Below are 23,276 nucleotides of genomic sequence, written 5' to 3'. Positions count from 1 at the left end.
TGTGTGTATCTCTGATACTCTGTGCTACCTTTATTGGATTGCAGTATACACGTCGGCATTCTTGATGAACAACTTGACCTGGAACAGTCTGTATTGGGTCACTGCGCTGGTCACTAACAACATTAATAGTCCGACTTCCCTTTTCACGAAGTGTCACTACTGGATTATCGTTGTTGGTGGATTCATTGCAGAACACACACGAATTGGCCGCCATTCTTCAGGGTTGGATTACCTGCAAATTTCGAAAAGTTGAATATACTATTACTGTATGTTATTGCCAATAGACCTAAACATACTAAATACATGTCATTGATGGGATTAAAAACTAAGATATATATGGTTCACAAACAAATAATGATGTACCGTCGCTTGCTGTGGAGTGAGCAGTCTTTGTAAAACGGGGTGTGGTTAAATAAGACACTAAAACAGTAAAAACTTCACTTATATATACAATATTGTACAGTATGATATCCTTTATTTATTATATCGTGCTAGTGATTAGGTCCAGTGTATAAAATAAGCAATAGAAGTTCAGAGAGCGACAATAATCATAGCATGCGGCATATGTACGTCTTTTAACATGGGGCTAAATGGAGAAAACTTGATTGCATTATTTGAGAGTCACCCCATATTTTTAGACCTTTATACTTTTAGTATGTTATAAAGGTACCTTGAGGGTAATCAATACTAATGAGATCGGTAGTGTTGCAGTTTTTTCCCCGTCAAATGCTAAATGGCTTGGACTATTACTCGGGTTCAGCTTTAACCCTGCCTGTCTGAGGCACCCGAACACCTGGTCCAAATTAGCTAACGCCTGGGGGAAGGTCTTTGCATGTACTAGGACGTCATCCAGGTATACCAGGCATGATTGCCATGGCATGCCGCCTAGCACATGCTCCATTAATCTCTCAAAGGTGGCGGGGGCGTTACACAAACCAAACGGCATCACAGTGAACTGATACAGCCCCTTACCTGTGGAAAATGCCGTTTTCTCCTTCCCTGTCCGATCCATCTCCACCTGCTAATAACCACTCTTGAGGTCCAAAGTTGTGAACCAATTTGAGCCCGCAACGGCATCGAGGGTGTCATCAATCCTTGGCAGGGGATATGAGTCCTTGAGTGTCACGTTGTTTAGCTGGCGATAGTCCACGCAGAACCGCGTGGTCCCATCTTTCTTTTTGACCAGCACAACAGGTGACATCCAAGGACTTCCCGAGGGCTCGATCACGCCTGCGTCGAGCATCTTTTCAACCTGCTCGTCAGCTTCCGCCCTCTTGCTCCAAGGGAGCCGTCGGGCGGCCTGACGAATAGGCCGGGCCTCACCGGTGTGGATCTGATGTTTCACCAGGCCCGTACGTCCAATATCCTCGGTGGACAAGGAGAAGAGGTCCAAATGGGACCCAACCAGTTTGTGTAAGGCCTCCCTCTGGGTACCTCCCAACTCTATGCTACTCCGATTTACCATCTCGCAAATGGGATCGGGCCAATTCCTAGAACTTATTGAAGGCTCCCCCTGGGGCCAGCTCGGCTGGATGTTCTCGCCCCTCACTGACGCGACTTCTCTAACTGGGGTGCACCCAGCTATCTTCGTGCCCTTTACTATAGTGCGTGGTTCTGTGCTAATATTAATTACTCGGACGGCCACCACCGGCCCGTCCGTTTTTACAAGGGTGCGGCCCACGATTAAACCAGGTATGGTTCGCGCTGCCACCGGTTCGACCAGGCCGCAGGATTCCTGCCATGTCGGGCGGGCTGACCATCGGGCCGGCACTATGGCCTCGGCCCCCGGAGGGATGGTCACGGCCTCAGGAGCCTCCAGCTCCACCCTCTCGGCCGTGCTCACCCCCTCCAATGGTAGCTCTTCCACCCCCCATTGCAGGATCCCCCGGCCCAAGTCGATTTTACAACCGCCGGCAGTCAACAAATCCAACCCTATTAAGCACGGGTCGCACACCTCCGCCACCCAAACCTCTATCTCTTGCTTTACCGATCCCAACTTGAGGGTCACAAAACCACGCCCTATGATCGGAGCCGTTGCCCCGGTAGCCAGCTGCAAGCTATGATTTTCCAGACGCTGGATTTTACCCCAGCCGTCTGCACTCGAATTAAGGATCACGGGGCTGATGATCGTGGCGCTGGCTCCCGTGTCCACCACGGCGTCTACTCCCACGCCGGCAATTTTGCACCGAATTGTCAAACTACCCGTTCCAATTTGGCCACAATGAATGACCTGTCGCGTCAACGAGGGCTTCTCCCCATCCCCTACTGCCGAACACCGCCCTGCATGCCCGGCACGTTCTAGTTTCCCGGGCCCTGGCGGGGGGGTGTCTGAGGTCGGCTAGGCCGATCGATACTGGGCGGAGTTGAGGGCATCGGTTGGCGGGGACCGTCCCGGCGCGGAGCTCGACACTCCCACGCACGGTGACCCATCCGAGTACAATTATAGCACCTCACCTGGTAAGGTGCTTGCCTCCGGTATTCCAAATTTCCCCCCCTGTATGTCCGAATTGGGGTACTCTGTCGGGGACTACCGGGGGCCACCACTGGAGCCGCCTGCCATGGTCCAAGTCCCGCTAGACGCCGATCCACCAGCCTCCGAACCATGCTCTCCAGGTCAGGGCCCCCCATCACGGGCCCCACCTGACGCACCGCCACTGCGTGGCGCTCGCCTCCCCGGGCCAGGGGCCTCGCTGCTTCCCAACGGGCTGCAGCATCGGCCGCCTGACTCATGGTCTGCGGGCGCCACATGGCGAGCTGTTGTCGGAGCTCCAGATCCGGAAGGGCCTGAATAAAGTGATCCAGCGCCAGGCTTTCCTGGGAACTCGCTGCCATGTCCGCGTGTGCAATCCCTACCGCGCGGCGAATATCGTGAGCAGGTTCCCCGATGGTCTCCTGGGGCTTGCGTTTACGCTGCGCAGGTTGAGCTTTAACAAGCTCGCTTTGCTGCTCGGATACCTAAACGGTTAATTAAAGCCGCACGGAGAGCTGGCAGGGTGAGAGCACCCGGTGGTAAAGCTGTCAGCACCTCCGCCGCCGCACCGCGCAGTGCCCCTACCAGGTGTACTCCACCTTCGTCCGGATTCCAACCGTTGCCTTTACACACGTACTCAAACTGCGCCAGGTACGCCCTCAAATCACTCTTGCCGTCATACGGCGCGAGTGGGACCTTGTGGGCGCCCGAAGGTCGGACCCCGCGCGTCACTCCCTGCGGGATCAACGCGGGACCAAACCGCTCGGGCTCCCACAGTACGCTATTCCCGGGGGGCTCCCGCGCATCCCCCGTCCCTCCAAACACTACCCCTCGTGGTGTCGATGCCTGGGTCGCCCTTCCGCAACCCGCTACCCACTCCATACTCGCACACCCTTGCTCACCAGCACCCCCCTCACTCCCCATAGCCAGACCTCCTTGCACACCTCCTCTTTCCATACACTCCGGACCAGTCATACATCTCACCATTGGTCCCTCACGAACACCCGGGTCTACACCACCCCCCAAGCCGACTGAATCTCCCCTCACACCATATACATTTCCGCGTACATCGTCACTCACCTCGGTACCTCGTCGTCGCACCTCCTCTGCCACCTGCAAACTCTTTATTTGGTTAGTGAGCACATCATCATGATTTGAACACAGACCTTGTACCAATTCCATCACTTCCTCCCTTATCTCCTTTTTAGTTTCCCTTCGTCTCTTCTTAATTTCACTCACCCCTTCTTCCACTTCCTCTAATTTTTCCTTTACCTCCTTCATCTCCCGGTGCGCTCCCTCTATCTCTTCCTCTAACGCCACTTTAACAGTTTCTATTTGCGTCCTTACCTCTCGGTCCTTCGTCTCCATTACTTCTGTCACCTCTTCCAACTTCTTAGTCAACCCCTCAGGTACCATCTGACATTCCTTCTGTGTCGCTATTAATTCATTTTTTATGTCCTTTTGTGTCGCTTTTAACCCCCCCGATTATTGCAGTGTTCTTTTCCACTTGGTCCACGAGTTCCTTTTGTCCCACTGTCAGCTGTTCTACTCCCCTCATCAGACCCTCTATTCCTCCTTGTAACCTCGCCGTATTATTCCTCACTTCTTTCTCTATACGCTTTTCGCCTCGCTTTCCCTCCTCGCGTACCCCCGAGACCTCCTCACTTACACCTCGTCGTATCTCCTCTTTCATCTCCTCCATCTCTTTTGTAGATGCCACCCTCATCTGTCCCAATTCATCCCTCTGAGCATCCAATTTACTTTCTAACCCGATTTTCACCTCCTCTATCTGGTTCCCCATCTGTTCGATTTCCCGGGCGGATTGCTCCCCTATTGCCCGCAATTTGTCTTCCATCCTTTTTTCTAGCCCCTCTAACCCATTTTTCACCCCCTCTATCTGATTCTCCTGGGCAGCCATTCTATTTTCCACCCCCATTAACCCATTCTTTACCTCTTTTATCCCGTTGTCTAACCCCTCAAATTTAGCTTCTAGCCATTCCCCCATTTCTCCCATTTTGCCCCCCATTTCGCCCACCAATCGCTCACTATCAGCCCTCGCTCCGTCCCTCATTACCCCCATTTGGCCCCCCAATCGCTCTCCCTGAGCATCCATCCGGTTCCCCATTTGTCCCATTTTGGCTTCTAGCCTGTCCATACTGTCGTTCTTTTTCTGTACTTCTGCCATGAAATGGGCCATGAAGGCTCGCATGTACCCTGGCATCTCTGGCTCGGCTGCCGCGACCACGGGCGCGACTAGATTTGGTGCTGCAATAACCATGTGCGCGAGGACGCCATTTTGTGCGCCTGATACCTCCTCAACCACATTGCCAATGTTCTCCTCTACTTCGTCCCTCTGATCCTGGGTTACTCCTAACCCCTCCTCTAGCTCACCCACCGACATCCCGTCACCTTGACCAGCCATGGCGCGATTTCAAAATTCGGGTTTTTTTTTCTTTCTTTAAAACAATTTCAGCAGCTTGTAATTTTGAGCGCGTTACGCGCGCTTCAGGTCCGAATCCGACACTTCTGACACCATTTGTTATGGTCCGCGGATAAGGATGTTGTTTGCCGAGCGAAGGCACCGCGGCCGAACAGTTGTTCCCCGACTAAACCCGATTCACCCAAACGTTGGCCGTATCGCGCCACAGATATTCAATGTGGAAAAGACTAAGACGACGAATGCAAAGAGGAGGAAGAAGAAGACGTACAGAAGAGTAACAGGGTTTATTATTATTTACACACACATAAGCAAAAAGAGCAGTCACGGGTATTTACAGCGGACATGAAAAAAAGCAGGTAACACAGTGCAAATTACTAGCTTATACTGACTTAATTACTACCCAGGACAGCACGAACAGAACAAACTCACGTACGCAAATGGATGAAAGGGTAGGAATCGTTTGGAGGGATGAGCAGGTGGGATCGCAGGGCACAGCGAGCAGGTCCACTCCGGGCGGGAAGCGGGGAGCTGGCAGCTCCTTGTATTCGGCTTTACAGCGCACGCCGGCAGCTCCTTGTATTCGGCTTTACAGCGCACGCCGGCAGCTCCTTGTATTCGGCTTTACAGCGCACGCCGGCAGGGTCACTCGGCTGGTTGAAACGGGGCTGGTTGAAGCGGCTCTTCGTCAAAGGCTTTTCGTATCTCGCACGCAACAACGGTGCAACTCTCAACTCTGTTGGACCTCACAACCGAGCTCTCTCTTGGACCCTGTTTGCGACTCTCGTGTAAAAGCTCCTCTCCTTTCTCAGCTCATCTGCGATCTGTTGGGGAACGTCCCGCAGCGGGTTATATAGGCCCCGCCCCTCAACCTTCGCGAGCCTCCTTGATCTTTCTCTCCAAGTCCAACCCCTTGTTCGTGGTTGGTTGAGTGGGGCTGACTCACTCCTCCCCTCTCTGACGAGGTGGGGACCCGCCTTTCTTCCCCAACCCTGCCTCGTGGTCAATGGTGGCTTTGGAGGGGATGTAATTGGCAATCGAGGCTTGGCAATGACGAAAGGGGGAAATGGAGGTTTTTGGGAATGGGAATGAAGGGAATCTATCTCTTTCACCCGGTGCAATGGAGTGTCATTCTAATGGAAGACAAGGCCTTACTCTAAAACACATAATAAGATATAAGCTACTGAACAAGGGTTTTATCGTGTCCTTCAATGTGGTGTTTCATGGAATTAACTACCGGGACGCCCTTTTTACCTTTACACAACTCTGGAGGCAGGAGGCGCAGAATAGACAATAATAATAATAAAGCACACAAAAAAAACATACAATCCTCATTTCCGCAACAATATATTATTCCCCATGGGGAGTACTTGACAATGAGCCATATTTCAATTTTTTCCATTGAGTAGTTTTGGAGATATGGAGGTGCAACTTTTTTCCAAGGTGGCGTCCATGCCACGTGACCTATGACGTCATAATTAACAGCAAAAAAATCAATTGGCAGAGGCGCTCCGACGGTAAAAGTTCACGTCAATCGGACCAACAGTTGCCAAGAAAATGAATTTTTTAATGCAGACATGGCACACGTGTGGCACGTGGCACACATATGGCACATATACTCACCTGAATGCTTAACCCCACTTTTCACTTCACGAGCGAAGGTTAATTAGATATTTCTGTGTTGTACACCACTCCTTTGCTATGCCATCTCCTGGCGCTGCATGACATCATTGCTGAGCCCCCTTCGGTGCCCAGCAATGGCGCACACTTTAAGGGAGACATCGGTTTTCACTCCGGTTTCTTGCTTTCTTGCTTTCTTGTTTTCTTGGTTGCCGAGCGATATCTCTGAGGTCCTTTGAGCTAGGAAGCTGAAATTTGGACACGACAGTGACCAAGTGATGGGCTACAAAGGATATTTTTGATTTATTAAGCAATTCATCGATTAATTATTGAATTTGTCCGATTAATGACTTGATTACTTAAGTTTTTTAAAAGTTATACATTCGGATAAAACGGTGGTGGTTTAGGTATTATATTAGCCAATTGATTAATTATTTAATTATTTTATGATTATTATTTATTTATTTTCATTATTAATCATTTATATATTTGCTTTCTCATCTTTGCACCTTTTGAGCTAGCAAGCTGATATTTTGACACGACAGTGACCAAGTGATGTGGCTAAAAACGATATTTTTGATTGCATGATTAATCATGACTTATTGAATGAATGACTTATTGAATTGATTTTTTAAAAATTTACAGCTTCGGATCAACGACTGGTGGATTACTTATGCTAATAGCCAATTGATTAAGATAATATTGTATGAATACCCTTTATTGATTTTAGTTACGCAATTAATCAATGAGTTATTGTACACCTCTCCCTCCCAATATAGTCTCTCTGAGCTGCACGGCGGTATTGCCATGCGCCGGAGGTGCCCCGGCAATGCCGCGCTGGAGGATATATATTTATTTGGAATGGGGGCGGTGTACTTTGAATGTTTCTGTACTTGTTGTGTTGTTATTTTCAAGGGGGTACATTATACAGCCTGTCAAATGAAAATTAATTTCACGCTTAAATTTGCAAATTCAACAGTGTGCATTATTTACATTTATGAAGAGGGCATTCATTAACGAAGAAGTCGTGAGGTAATTCACTGTTTTCTTCCTTTTCAGGGTTATAAGGATGTCATAAAAAGGTGAGACTGTGATGGTGTCCATCACATTGTTTGACACATCATCATGCTTTTTTCCTCATCTCTGTTCCTTCTTCATAACCATCATCCATTTTCATTCATCTCCACATATATTTTATTGTCTACTTCTTCCAAAAATATGTATATCCCAAAAATGTCGCAACTCGTTCTCATTTGATGATTCTTGTTATATAATGTAACCTGAATCCATATTATATGAGAGAACATGAAGAAAATAAAAGTTTATCAAGTCCATTTGTTTTAAACATTCGCCTTTTCATATATTCGCTGAATTATAGATTCTCATCGAAAGATTGGCGCAAATATAAATTCCATCTATCATTCTATTCCAACCACACTTTTATCGATATCTTCCATATTTGAGGCTTTTATAATATCATTTTACAAACCTTTTTCTCCTCCAATGACCCCCTGACCTCCTGAAGTTTTTTCTTTTTCATGCCAAGGCTCGAGTCGGTGTCACATTTTCAATCTCTGAAGATGGCACAACCCACAGTGTTGGACTTCTCCAAGGAGGAGAAGAATCTGGGCTCATTAATTGTACTCCATGAGAACTTTCTGAAGAATATAAGGAGTGAGTGACAAAAATGTGCGATTTTGTAAGAAGAATAATTATTTGGGGAACATGAGATGCGAGAGAACCAGGAAGGATAATAGAAAAGTGAAAAGTATATAAATGACAAAGATCATTGTCTTCCTCTCATACACAACTTTCAAAAGGACATAATCTGTTGGGGCACCTTAGCGGTGTTTGGGGCACCTTAAAGGATACCGTACAGTACCTTCAGAAAGTATTCACACCCCTTGACTATTTTCACATTTTGTTGTGTTACGGCCTGAATTTAAAATGGATAAAATGTAGATTTTTTTGGTCACTGATCTACACGTAATACCCCCGTAATGTGGAATTAATTTTTTTAGAATTTCCTTTTACAAAATAATTAAAAATGAAAAGCTGAAATGTCTTGAGCCAACAGGTATTCAATACTTTTCCTATGACACTCCAAATTGAGCTGAGGTGCATCCAATTTCCTTTGATCATCCTCAAGATGGATGTTCAACTTAATTGGAGTCCACTATGGCCAATTCAATCAATCAATCAAAATGGTTTGTCGAAAGCATGTCTGACAGCGAATGGCTGAATTGCACATGCATACATATTCATAATTTTCAATCAAAGATTGCTTACAAGATAAAAGTTTATAAAATACAATTAGTGCATTGACAAAAAAATGTTAAATTAAAAAACAAACATGGCACGTTTCAAACAGAGCTAATGGAGCTCAATTGATTGGAAATTATATTATAAAGAAACACACCTTTCTATACAAGGTCCTGCAGTTGACAGTGCATGTCAGAGAAGAAACTACCATGAAGTCCAAGGAACTGTCCGTATAACTCTGAGATAGAATTGTGAGGAGGCGTAGATCGGAGGAAAGGTATCAAGCAATTTCTAGAATGTTGAAAGTTCTGTCCGACCAAACTGAGCAACCGGGCAAGAAGCACCTTGGTCAAGGAAGGTGAACAATAACCCAATGACCACTGTGACAGAACAAGAGTTCCTTGGCTGAGATGGGAGAACCTGCTGGAAGGATAAGAGTCTGCAGCACTTCACAAATCTAGGCTTTATGGCTGGATTTGTGAAGCCAGACAAAGCCACTCCTGAGAAAAATGCACATGACAGCATGCCTGGAATTTGCAAAAAGATACGTGAAAGACTCTGTGAGTGAGGCAACATATTCTGTGGTCTGATGAGACGACAATTGAACTCTTCGGCCTGAATGCAAAGCGCTATTTCTGGCGGAAACAGAGCACAGCTCATCACCCATCTGACACCATCCCCACTGTGAAACACGGTGGTGGCAGCATCATGCTGTGGGGATGCTTTTCAGTGGCAGGGACTGGGAGACTTGTAAGGACAGAGGGAACATTGAATGGAGCCAAGTACAGGCAAATCCTTGATTAGAACCTGCTTCATAGAGGAAAAGACCAAACGAGATTTTGGAGCTGTGAGGGCTGGGATAAATACATTTTCTTTGTTTCCTTTTTCCTGTTTCCAGGAGGACGGGGCAAGATAAATTATACTTGATTTTTGCATTTATTGCTTGAAGATAAGGTGTGTGTGTGTGTGTGTGTGTGTGTGTGTGTGTGTGTGTGTGTGTGTGTTTTTGTGTGTGTGTGTTTTTGTGTGTGTGTGTTTTTGTGTGTCTGTGTTTTTGTGTGTGTGTTTTGTGTGTGTGTGTGTGTGTGTGTGTGTGTGTGTGTGTGTTTTTGTGTGTGTGTGTCTATTTTTGTGTGTATCCACAGCTCGCTTGTATTAACAGGAAATTAACGGAACTAAACACCTCTCGGTCTCATCCATCGATATTTCTCGTATTTCCTATTTTTCCAGGAGTCTGATTTTCACGCAGGAGCAAAACAATTATGGTTAATCATCGATAATTTGCCACTCGTTTAAATGCTGAAAATCATGTTTAAAAAGACTGTTTGAGTTGCACACTAATCCCGACCAGCGGCAGGTTAAAAGTGCCCTGATGGGCAGAAGCAAGTCCCTGAAAATTCACACACAGCGCATGCAGGAAAGGCCTCGGTAGCATTCATACATTGTTCAAATCTGTTCATGTTTATAAATTGTTCCTTAAAGCAAAAAATATTTACTGTATAAATAAACAGCAGGGTGTCCACATTGATTGTGATGTTGCTTTATCTTTCCTTCTTTCAACAGAGCCAGTGGAGCTCCAAATGTCTGAGCTGGACCAGAGCAGCTTGAGAAGTCTTTGTAAGTGAAATGAAGGGAAATGGGACATGGAGGGTGAAGGGATTGAAAAGAATGATATTTAACGAGGAAATTCATTGTCCTTCTTTGGTTTTTCTCTTTTTCTCTTTTTTCTCTTTCTCTTTTTCCATGATCTTTCAAAATTCCCACTTTCTTGACTTTAATTCGTTCCCTCACCTTTGATTTTGTTTCCCTTTTTTATTCATTCAGACACACTTGTTTCTTTTCTCTCTTACATGGTTTATATGTTCAACATAGTTAAAGCTTTCTTGTTTTTTGAAAGTTCACTTTTGAAAATTTTTCCACAAAATCATCAAGGACAAAATATAAAGAAATTTCAAACAGATAATTATGCATCACCAAAACTAATTTCAAACAAAGAATGCATTTTCATCTGATCATGTGCTTGTGAAGATCAACATCTGTTTGGCCATTCACAGTAAACAGGAAATCCTTACATCACTGCCTCATTTACACTTAATCAATTATTGCTTCAAGCTTCGACAAACACTCCACTGGTTACAACAACACTTGATTACTCTTGTGGTCTCGCCACATACGGAGACTCTACAAATTAGCAGCCTGAATACAGTACATGATCATCAACAGTACATGATATCAGTACCTGATCAGTTCTCAGTACATGATCATCAACTTTTTACAAACTGCAAGGACATCTCTAATAACAACATTATATAATTATCTACGTTTGTGATTGGTCACTCGAAGTTGATAAAAAAGAAAAGTAGGAAAGACAACTGAATTTGCAATAAGTCCCTGAAATTACATAGGAGCTTACTACAGTGCATTGAGAAAGTATTCAGACCCCTTCACTTTTTTCACATTTTGTTATGTTGCAGCCTTATGCTGAAATCGTTTAAATTCATTTTTTCCCACATTAATCTACACTCAATACCACATAATGACAAAGAGAAAACGGGACTTTAGAAAGTTTTGCAAATTTATTCAAAAGGAAAAACTGAAATATCACATTTACATAAGTATTCAGACCCTTTGCTATGACACTTGAGATTTAGCTGAGGTGCCTCCCATTTGTCTTGATCATCTTTGAGATGTTTCTACACCTTGATTGGAGTCCACCTGTGGTAAATTCAATTGATTGGAAATGATTTGGAAAGGCACACACCTGTCTATATAAGGTCTCACAGCTGACAATGCATATGAGAGCAAAAACCAAGCCATGAGGTCAGAGGAACTGCCTGCAGAGCTCAGAGACAGGATTGTGTCGAGGCACAGATCTGGGGAAGCCTACAAAAAAAAAAAAATTTCAATAATGCAGAAAATATATTTATGCAGAACATAATAATAATATTATTATGCAGAAAATAATAATAAATAATTTCTGCATAATTGAAGGTTCCCAAGAGCACATGACAAGAGCCATCTGGAGCACAGTGGCCTCCAAAATTCTTCAATGAAAGAAGTTTGGAACAACCAGGACTCTTCCTAGAGCTGGTCGCCCGGCCAAACTGAGCAATTGGGGGAGAATGGCCTTGGTCAGAGAGGTGACTAAGAACAGGATGATCACTCTGGCTGAGCTCCGGAGATCCTGTGTGGAGATGGGAGAAACTTCCAGAAGGACAACCATCAATGCCTTATGACAGAGTGGCCAGACGGAAGCCTCTCCTCAGTGAAAGACACTTGAAAGCCTGCTTGGAGTTTGCAATAAAGCACCTCAATGACTCTCAGACTGTGAGAAACAAGATTCTGTGGGCTTTTTTTATTCGCTTGTTTCTGTTATTTTTTACAATGTGGAATAACACAATGGTTTGCTGCTCAATCTTGGAGCAAAAGTGTCAAGATACACTACCGGTCAAAAGTTTTAGAACACCTCAATTTTTCCAGTTTTTATTGAAATTTACGCAGTTTAATATCCAGTGAATAACCTGAAATGGTACAAAGGTAAACAGTAAACTGCTCGAGGTTAAAAACGTTTAGGTTAGCAAAAACGGGAAAAGAATGTAAATTGCGCAGTTTTATTGTAAAAAAAAGGCCTTCTTCAGGGAACAAGGAATGGGTTATCAACTTACAGCTGCTCTACAGCAATGTAAGTAAATTAAGCCTTGAAAGTTGATGCAAACAATTCGTACAGGTGTCCCAACCTCTGCTGATTACTTGATTACAAACCCCCTGTCTGTATAAAAGCAGTGTTGAAACAGACTGTTATTGTACCCTCCGAAGCATTATTTGGACAATATTGCACTGCAGGAAGTAGTATATTGGAAACTGGAGGAAACTGAGGGGAAGAGGTCTGGCAGACCCAAAGCCACAACAGAATCAGAAGACAAGTTTCTGAGAGTCAACAGCTTGCGTGATAGGCGGCTCACAGGACAACAGCTTCAAGCACAGCTTAACACTGGTCGAAGTAAGCAAGTCTCAGTTTCAACTGTGAAGAGAAGACTTCGAGCTGCAGGTTTGACAGGTCGAGTGGCAGTAAGAAAGCCATTGCTAAGATGGCAAAATAAAAAAAAGAGGCTTGCCTGGGCCATGAAGCGCCGCCAGTGGACTACTGAAGATTGGACACACCTCCAGGTGTGTCCAGGTGTGAAAGCCTAAACACACCTCCAGGCGACGTCAAAACTACTTTGGAGGAAAAGAACAAGAGGGCAGGCCTCAAATCATGGAATGGCCAGCACAGTCTCCAGACTTAAACCCCATCGAGCTGGTTTGGGATGAATTGGACAGAAGGGTGAAAGCAAAGCAACCTACAAGTGCAACACATTTGTGGGAACTTCTGCAACAGTGTTGGGAAGAACTTCCCAAACAATATTTGATTTCCATTGGAGAAAGAATGCCACGAGTGTGTTCGGCAGTTATATCTGCAAAAGGTGGATACTTTGCTGAGTCAAAAATTTAAATTAAATTTTGTTAAACAAAATGATTCTATGATTTTTTTTTTGTTATCTCCAGTTGTTTATTTGTTCTATGCTTAATTTCAGAGTACATTGAGACATAAAACTGCGTAAATTTCAATAAAAACTGGAAAAATGAGCTGTTCTAAAACTTTAGACTGGCAGTGTATCTTAATCAGCAATGTCAAACACTGTACATGTGTTCCTATATTGTTTTACGTAAGCCTGACTGTATCTTGCAGCTCTGTCTTATTGCTCGTTTCTCAAAGAGTAATGTCAATCCAGCCTCAGGCCACACAACGAACTGCACTTAGAAATGCCCAAAATAACTGTTGTGGTTTCCCTCTAACCAATAGGGAGAGAACAGAGGGGAGGGGCGGAACCTTTCGAGAGGAATTTATGGATGTCTGGACGTGAAAGACACGCTCGTGGTTTTTACTGTTTTGCTTACTTGAAGTGTCAACAAAACTTATTATACACTCGAACTGCAACTATCCTCAACAAACTACTATGAGAGTACGAAAACATACTCCAACTTTCGTTTTGTATCAGTGGGTGGGGCCAACATTTTTTTTTATCCGCGTCATCCCGACGTTAGTACGTAGAGTCGAAAGTGCCAGCACACACTGATAATAGTTTTGTAAAGTTAACCTCATTGAAGAACTTTATCAAGACAAGATATAAGTATTTATCTGCAGTATCCAAATCCTGGTTCTGCGAAATCAGAAGACCTCAGTAATACTTGAGTAGATTCTCTCCAGACAAAAATAGTCATTTAAATCATCAGAAAGACGTTGGTCAAACACACTGTACACGTGACACACTTTTTTATCTGAGCACGTGCACAGCAAGGTTCAGGTTTGATCGAGTAGGGAAACTAGGATCTTTATATTTAAATATGAATTAGTTGACCATTGACCAGTCCAGTCAACGCAGTATGCCAAAACAAAGATGAAAGGAACACTAAATGTCAATTCAAATATTTATTCAATTCAGAGTTCGAGTTGATCCCTTGTTCAGCCTGTTCTACACAACGGCATCAGTGATGCGCCGACGTAGCGAATCTGCCGCCGAGAAACCGTGACTCGAGATGGTTATTGATCACGTGGTTCGCTTTGCCTTGACCCGTGACTGGAAGGTTCGTGATCACGTGTCCCGTGTACGATGCCGGTGTGTAGCTATTATTTTATTTTCATGAATGTAACACTGAAAAACAAGGCATTTCCGAGGCAGGATATTTCTGCTGATATTATTTGATTCCACATTATCACGCACAACGCCGACACTGAGGCAAATGTGTCCAGTGGCCCCGCCTCCATCAAGCTGAACGACCGTCATAGCCACGCCTACCCCGGTCCTATTATTTTGTAAAGAAATGTCGTTTTACGTCGTTTTCGTGGAATCCTTTCAAACTATTAGAATTATAATACCAAAGGATGTCACAGGAAGTAAAACTCAGTCGGATGGTGGCCGAACGAATCATTGCCATTGATATCGGCAGCTCGGAAATATGTTGTCTGAAGAAGATTAGGCCTATTAATATTATGAACAACAAGATGTGAGTGGTTCGTGTGCAGCCACCCGGCTGATGGTTGCATCATTTTCTGGAAGTGTGGCTGTGCCGCAGACGCAGTGCCACTGTTAACTAATAACTACAAGGGCACTCGGTAGTGGGCATACCCCTGGTGGAGGCAGAGTGCATACCTCTGGTAGCAGTAGCGGACTGGGTCTTAAAACCGGCCCGGGCATCCTTCACCTAGGTCGGCCCATTATTCATTTATATGTTGCTTATCTGAGAAAATAGACGAAATGCTTGAAAAAAAAAAAACTAAACAAAATCCACGAAAAATTAAATTTATTTTCAGTAACACAAGCACATGTCATGTCTAAGAGAGTAGGTGCCTGCGCAGTTCGCTGCTTCTGGCAGCCACACCATCAATGATATCCTTGTTTTCAAGTTTGGCCAGGATCCCTTTTTCCACAGACATCAACATGAACGCCTCAAGATGTTCTTGTGTCATTGTACTTCGCAGACGGCTTTTGATTCTCTTCAAAGCAGAGAAAGACCGTTCACATGCCACTTGTGACACAGGCAGCGTTAGCAGCAGCTTGTAGGCAAGCCCAATGCTCTTGTAGGCATCAGTGAAGAGGTTCAACTTGAGGAGCACCTTGTAGCAGCAGAGAGGACAGGCTTTACATGACTTACATGTACTTGGCAGAGTCTTCCTGTCCTGTTCAGACTCACTATCCTCCTGCACTGTATAAGCATCTGCTACTGATTGTTTCAGTGTTGACCATTGTTCTCCAAGGCTTCGCAGTTCTTTTCGTAGTTGTTCCGCAGTGACACCATCATCAAATCTCAGCAAATGTTTATGCAGCTCTTCCATAGCTCCCGATGGCACTTGATCAAAGTTCCTTAGGTGAAGAAGTGAGAGATCAGCATACAATGTTGATGTTGCTGATCTGTCAAACCGCTGCTCAATACAACACACAACAACATGCATTTTAAAGGCCATTTTCCCTGCTAGAGCGGGGGTTAGCCTTGCGGTCCCCATGACAATCTTCTCCATTTTGCCCTATTTTCTGCATCTCTCCTTGTTAACCCCCTTGCCCGCATTTCTTCTTCCACCATCTTTAGCCAAGTCTTTCTCGGTCTTCCCCGTCTTCTACTTCCTTCTACATTCATTTCCATCACTCTTCTCAACCAGTCACTTTCATCCTTCCTCAACACATGACCAAACCATCTCAACCTGTTCCTCTTCACAGCATCAATCACAGGCTCTATTCCCATCATCTTTCGCAATTCATCATTTGTCTTCCTCTCTCTCAACGATACTCCGCACATCCGTCGAACCATTCGCATTTCCACCCTTTCCAACCTTCGTTGCTGCTCTACGTTCATTACCCATGTCTCGCTCCCAAACGTTGCTCAATGCTGCTCACAATCGTGTCCACTATTCGGTTGTACACTTCAATGCGATACTTCTTTACTGGGTCAGAAGCTGATGTAGCCTCATCTATGGACAGTTCGCCATCAATGCGTTTGTGCTGTCTTTGCCGTTTTATAGGAAGGGACTCTTCCATAACAAGATTTACATCCATTTCATCCAGCTGGTCATTAGCCCATTGAACAAACTTTTCAGCTGCATCATGACAAGCTTGGAAGTCATCCCGTAGCATCTGCATCTTCTCTAGCAATTCATCCACCATCCGGTGCACAGTCAGCAGATCCAGTTGTACAGTTTGTAGATACTTGGAGAGCGCTGTAGTGCGGGAGAATACTTGCAGATATACTTGTGCAGTCAGAATTGTTTCAAACTTCAGGAGACTGTCAATGTATCCCTTCACCTTGGCCTCAACAGCTGCTTGGATCTGGTCAGTAACCAGTATGGCATTAAGAGTGGTGATAACTTCCATGAAAAGCACTCCAGTTGGGTTGTTGAATGAACCAAAAACCTTCTTCAAGGCGGCATCCTTTGACCACCATCTAGTTTCTCTGATAGTTCCCAATCGTTTCACAGTAGTGGAGTGTCGACTCCAGATGTTCATTCGCTGATAAGATTCCCGAAAGAATACTGCAATGTCATTCAGTAGTGAGAACAGTGATGCGCTAGTGACCACAACACTTGTAGCTTCGGTCACAACGAGATTTAACACATGTGCGTGGCACCAAACATGGATCTGCATTGGAGCCTCCTTTGATAGCAGAGTACTGAAGCCTTTGTAGCGCCCCTGCATGTTTGCTGCACCATCAGTTGAGTTTCCAACACAGTTCTTGAGGCCAAGATTCAGTCCTAACAAGACTTCAGAAACAAGTTGCACAAAAGCTTCGCCAGTAGATTCCTCACATTTCACCACACTCACTAATCTTTCTTGGATAGTGCCAGTGCTATCAACATATCTAAGAACAACAGAGCACTGGTCTTGTGTTGAGATGTCTTGAGTGGTATCAATTTCCACAGCAAACATGTCTGTTACTTCTTCAGAAATCCACTGACGTATCTTATCCCGGATAACTGTAATAACATAATTCACTGTAGTTTTAGACAGCAAAGTTACCAAGGAGCCTCGACCAAGTGAACTCTTTGCCTTCTCATGTTGCTTCTTGCTGTTCTGGACAACGTGAGAGAGATGATCGGCTGTGCAGGAATCATACTTCCGAAGTAGTTTTACAACTTCCAGAAATGTACCGTGGTCGATCTTCTCATTGTCAAGTGTGTATGCTGCTTCTTCATTACTTCCTCTGTAGCTCAGTCCCCTCTTACCAATGAGTTTGACCACATCCACAACTCTTTCCATCACTTGTCGTCTCTTTCTAACCTCATCATGATGGCTACGTGCGAGCAGGTGAGAAACGCTGGACTGTTGTTGATCTACCAGGTATGCTGTTGAGCATCTCAAATGAAAAGAAGAGCGTTCATGTTCTTCAACACGTGTATGTACATGTCGCCAGTCGGTCATTCCCTCGATGAACATGGACCAGTCTGAGGTGCTGGAAAACGCCAAGCACACTGAACAGTGAAGAGAATGATTGTCCTTGTTGTATGACAACCACCATCTGTTTGTACCATCTTTTCGCATGAAACACCTCTTGACCACTCGGTTGTCAGTTTTTCGATTAGGGTGGTAATTCCAAAACAGCAAACAATCTTCATCTCTACATGGTTTCTTAAAGTAGTTAATCAAGGGGTATCCCTCCTCTGCAAGTGTAGCAGCTGCAGCAGGTACATCTCTCTCAGGTGACCACACCTGTTCGTGTTCACCAATTTGCACCAATTCTGCCGATTCAGCTGCCAATTGGTCATCTACTGATTCAGCTGCCAATTGATCATCTACCAATTCAGCTGCTAATGGTCCAGCTACCGATTCAGTATCCTTATCCCCGTGTTCACTGACTTCACCAGGCCCAGTATAAGTACTCTTGAACAGATCCAAAAGGTTTCTGTACTTTGAAGCACTATCTGACAGTTTCTTTTTCTTTCGATCACGTTCCTTCTCAGCACCTCCTTTTCTTCTCTTCTGGTTTGCTTTATCCATTGTTGGTTACATATGCAGATGCTGAAAAAACAAACAAAAATAGCATCGTAAGTCAGTTCGCGACATTGTTATCAATACTAGATCAGTAGTCAGTAGACCTATCTAAACTTACTTGGCCTATCGGCTTAAAATCCTTTTTACTGTTGATTTTGTAGTTTTTACAATCGAAGGAAACACGTATCGGGAGTACACACGACATAGCGATTGTGAATGTAACAGCTCTGAGGCGTCTTTCGCATCGCATCGCATCGCAGTGACAGTGAGCACCAACATGGCGGCTGTAAGACTAAAATCAGGCTTAAAACCCCCTCACCTCACAGCCCACAGCCTTAAACCAGACATATTAACACGCTCCTCACCCTTCATTCCCGTTCTTCAAAGCAAAGCGTTAAAAATTGTTGTGTCGCCATTATCTATGACGAGCAACGGTACCCGCCCCAAGGGCGGGGCTTCAATTAGGAGGCGTGATTTATTTTAACATCCGTTAAATATCACACGCAAATCATCAAAATCTAAACAGGATTTTTAGAATTTCAATTAAAAAACCACATCACTGTTCATATCGGTAAATATTGTTCCATCGTGTTTCAAATCGTGATATCAACTGTACGCTTTTCTTTAGGAAAAAAAATGGAATGATTTTGTACGGTACCTCCTCTTCAGCTTAGAACTTCAGGATAGACGACATTGCTGATAAAAGTTCCTTTTCTCTCTTTGAAGTTCTTGGCAAACATTTTTATATTGTCACTGCTGCCAACGTGACGCCATGGCATTATTCATATAAACATTCATTCATTCATCTAATCTAATGCTCATTAAACATTATTCTTACGCTCATTAAACGTTCATTAAACGATTACGAAAATAAAAATGAAAAATATGACGAAATTGCGTTCGCACCGCCACATCAAACACTACCGTGAACACAAAAGTCACAAACATAGTCACAAACGTTACGTTGTAGGGAGCTGTGCTCTAAGGTACGTCGAGGAACAAAATGGACGCGACCAAGCAAACAGTTTTACTCCGAGCCGTTTATTAGAGCTCAGGGCTCAGGCAAAAACACACGAAAACCCGTTTATCGGGTTGCAGTATATAAGAACAAAAGCCACGCCTCTCAGGCGGGGCGTGGTATAAGCGAAGCGCGATTGCAGTCCTAATAAGGAAATGTTCAGGCAAGGGGGCGTAGCCAGCAAAGGTCTGCCACGCTTCTCAATGGGGCGTGGTGTGCAGCTCGCGCGTATGCACGAGAAAGGCAAGGCTGGACGCGTCCGAGCGGCCCGGGCACTGGGCAGTGATCGCTTGCCGGTTGCATCATCAGCCGGTGTAAGGGGATTGTGTGCACTTCCGCAACCGCTACAACGTTACGTAATTCAAACCGTGAACACATCGAATATTGGAGAGCCCATTGCGCAAACGAATTGTTTTCTCTGGTACGTGTTACTGGGCGGGTACCATTGCTAGTAATTATAATGAGGTGTCAGGGGCGAACTTTTGAACTTTTGATATTTAGCGGGGAATCCCTGGGGATGGAGGCAGAAGTTTTCCGTGGCAAATTTTTTTTCAGCAGTTTTGTTATCCAGCCGAGCGGCCCATTTTTTATCCAGCGGTCCCAGCCCACCGGGCATTGCCCAAATGCCCTATGGCCAGTCCGCCCATGTCTGGTAGGGTGCATACCCCTGGTAGAGTGTCTACCTTAGGCAGAATGTATAATCCTGGTAAAGGCCATACCTCCAGCATACCCCTGGTAGAGTGCATACATCTGGTAGGGTGCATACCCCTGGTAGGGTGCATACCCCTGGTAGGGTGCATACCCCTGGTAGAGTGCATACCCCTGGTAGAGTGCATACATCTGGTAGGGTGCATACCCCTGGTAGGGTGCATACCCCTGGTAGGGTGCATACCCCTGGTAGAGTGCATACCCCTGGTAGAGTGCATACCCCTGGCAGAATGCATACCCCTGGCAGAATGCATACACCTGGTAGAGTGCATACACCTGGTAGGGTGCATACCCCTGGTAGGGTGCATACCCCTGGTAGAGTGCATACACCTGGTAGGGTGCATACCCCTGGTAGAGTGCATACACCTGGTAGGGTGCATACCCCTGGTAGAGTGCATACACCTGGTAGGGTGCATACCCCTGATAGAGTGCATACATCTGGTAGAGTGCATACCCCTGGTAGGGTGCATACCCCTGGTAGGGTGCATACCCCTGGTAGAGTGCATACCCCTGGTAGAGTGCATACCCCTGGCAGAATGCATACCCCTGGCAGAATGCATACACCTGGTAGAGTGCATACACCTGGTAGAGTGCATACACCTGGTAGGGTGCATACCAGGGTGATTCATTCCATTTTTATCCCACTGATCAGATCCGGATTCGAACCTTCACCAAAACCGAATCACCTCTTCCTTGTCACACACCCAACTTATCCACCAAGTTTCCTCCGAATCTGTCCATAACTTTTTGAGACATAGTGCTGTATATCATTGTTCGCCCGATCATTCAATGGTGAGGTTGGTGTTGGCTTCACGGTTCAGGTGGCTGGCTTTAAATGATCGGGTCCTGAGTTTGAGCCCCTGCCATGATGTTGAACACCAGGTGGGCTGACACAGCCTGTCATCCTTTTAAGGTGGGCAAAATGAGTACCTGCCGACTGGTAATGGGGGCATTGCATCAGTGCACGTCCTGTCCCCAGAAAATGATGCAGCCAAACAGCCACAGGCTGCATCTGAACCACCACCAATCAATGAAGAAGAATCCCGAAAATAATTCTCGTATCCGGATCCGGATCTTCACCAAAATCGAATCAATTATTTCTTATCACCTATCACACCGGTACACCGAATCTCGTCCGAATCCGTCCATACCTTTCTGAGATATCCTGCACACAAACAGACAGGGTAGAAAACATAACCTCGGTCCACCTTCGTTGGTTGGAGGTAACAATAAAATTCCTTTCACGCCATTTCATTGGCTAAGGAGTGCAGTACTGGCCAGGTCGCCACTCCGACGCAGGATACTCGAATGGTTTATTACTCCCAGTAAGCTGGTACTCACCTGGTCCACCACGGAAGGATGACAGGTTGAGTCAGCCCACCTGGGCCCGGTTGCTCGAAGCTCTCCAGTGGATAAATATGTGATATCCTTCCAGAAACCGGGCCCAGGTGTTATTTTAACGGTACGACAGGTGCTCAATCTCAGGACCTTAAGATGTTAAACCCGCCACCTTAACCGTTAAGGTAACACCAGGTTTATGTAACCCCATAACCCATTCACAAGATGTTACAATTTCCATGAAACGTAATTATTTTAATTTTAAAAGAAAATCGCACGAAGGCGAAAATTAAATAACCGGATGTGCGGGGGAGGGTTTTGTTATATGGGAACAAGAGGATGGTCGAGGGAGGGTTTTGTTATATGGGAACAAGAGGATGTTCGGGGATTCCTAACCAGGTACAGAAAGGTGAATTGTGTTTCGTAAAGAAGGTGAAATTAATAATGTATTTAATATTTCAAATGTTATAAAAGAGATTAATGTGTTTGTGTTTCTGTCCGTTTGTCTGACGAAGTCTGTGACCCCGCGTCGTGTCCACAGATGGACGGACCCCGAGTCTGGACCCAAACTCTGCAAATCCACTGATCAAGATCTCCCGGGATCTCAGGACGGCGACTCAAACCGAGACCGACAATCCGTACCCGGAACATCCTGATCGGTTTGATCGTTGGTCACAAGTTCTTTCCTCTGAGAGTTTCTCCTCGGGTCGTCATTACTGGGAGGTCGATGTGAGGTCGAGTAGTTGGTGGAGAATCGGAATCTGTTTAAACTCCATGGGGAGGAAAGGGGAAGGGAATGAGTGCATGTTAGGAGGGAATCCCGAGTCTTGGTGTTTGGTGAAATATGAAAACAAATACTACACAGTCCACAACAATCGAGGAACCCTCCTGTCCGTGCCGGGGGATCCTGAACGGTTGGGGTTCTTGTTGGATTGTGAGGAGGGAGAGTTTACGTGTTTCCGGGACTCGAGGGTTCTGCACGTGTTCAGGGAGAACTTCCTGGTCCCCGTTAAACCCGCGATTGGGGTTTATGGTGATGATGACTCCGTGCGGTTTTGCTCGTTTTAATCATTTCGTTCATTCCGTTTTGTTCATTCATTCCATTGTGTTCGTTCATTCCCTTCTGATTATTTACTTTGTGATTATAACAATGTATTTACAATCTGATTGTTTCTTTGTTAATAAAGTTTATAAAATTAAATACATTTATTGTTTTTCTAATTTAGTGTTTGATGAAAATGCATTTATTTCCTTCACATTCCTCACATATTCACAACAATATCTGGGCATGACGTATGTCTCATGATTTTGGGATGAGAGAAAAAGTCATGGGACCTGGTTTTCTGAATTGTTGAAGTGAAAAAAACCCCAAGAATCACATCAGACTCCATCCTCATCCTGTCAGATTACCGTCTCCACCAACAACACACAACTATTAATTATTTATATATTTATACACACGACACCACCATATACCACAACTTCTACCGACACGTGATGGTTGTACCCCCAAACTGAAGTCGTGGGTCAAATCTTCCCCTTTCTTCCTGCTGCCCGGATTCATCAAGTGCTGATCGGTCCCCATGGACCGGCCCTTTCCCTCTACACAATCTCACACTCTCCCTCTCTCTCTCTCTCGCTCACTCTCACTCTTTATCTCTCCTTCCCTTGCTCTCACACTCTCCCCCTCTCTCTCTCACTCTCCCCCTCTCTCTCTCACACTCTCACCCTCTCTCTCCAACACTCTCCCCCTCTCTCTCTCACACTCTCTCCCTCTCTCTCTCACACTCTCCCCCTCTCTCTCTCTCACACTCTCCCCCTCTTTCTCTCTCTCTCTCACACTCTCTCCCTCTCTCTCTCTCACACTCTCCCCCTCTCTCTCTCACACTCTCTCGCTCTCTCTCT

General features: G+C 45.3%; 2 protein-coding genes across 2 annotated transcripts in view; one reads left to right on the top strand and one right to left on the bottom strand.

Annotated features, from left to right (window-relative positions):
* LOC137414956 (E3 ubiquitin/ISG15 ligase TRIM25-like) overlaps positions 1 to 23,276 on the bottom strand; it is a 1,058,494-nt gene that overhangs the window by 231,824 nt on the left and 803,394 nt on the right. The window lies entirely within an intron of this gene.
* On the top strand, positions 8,061 to 22,572 carry LOC144889523 (tripartite motif-containing protein 14-like). Its single transcript, XM_078770085.1, has 3 exons — positions 8,061 to 8,201; positions 10,353 to 10,406; positions 21,913 to 22,572. The coding sequence occupies exons 1-3, from the start codon at positions 8,066 to 8,068 to the stop codon at positions 22,437 to 22,439; spliced, it is 717 nt and encodes a 238-aa protein (XP_078626211.1). The 5' UTR covers positions 8,061 to 8,065; the 3' UTR covers positions 22,440 to 22,572.

Source organism: Myxine glutinosa, chromosome 1, assembly GCF_964187855.1.
Source record: "Myxine glutinosa chromosome 1, kmMyxGlut1.1, whole genome shotgun sequence".
NCBI classification, from domain to species: domain Eukaryota; kingdom Metazoa; phylum Chordata; class Myxini; order Myxiniformes; family Myxinidae; genus Myxine; species Myxine glutinosa.
This window is presented reverse-complemented; position numbering and strand designations above follow the sequence as displayed.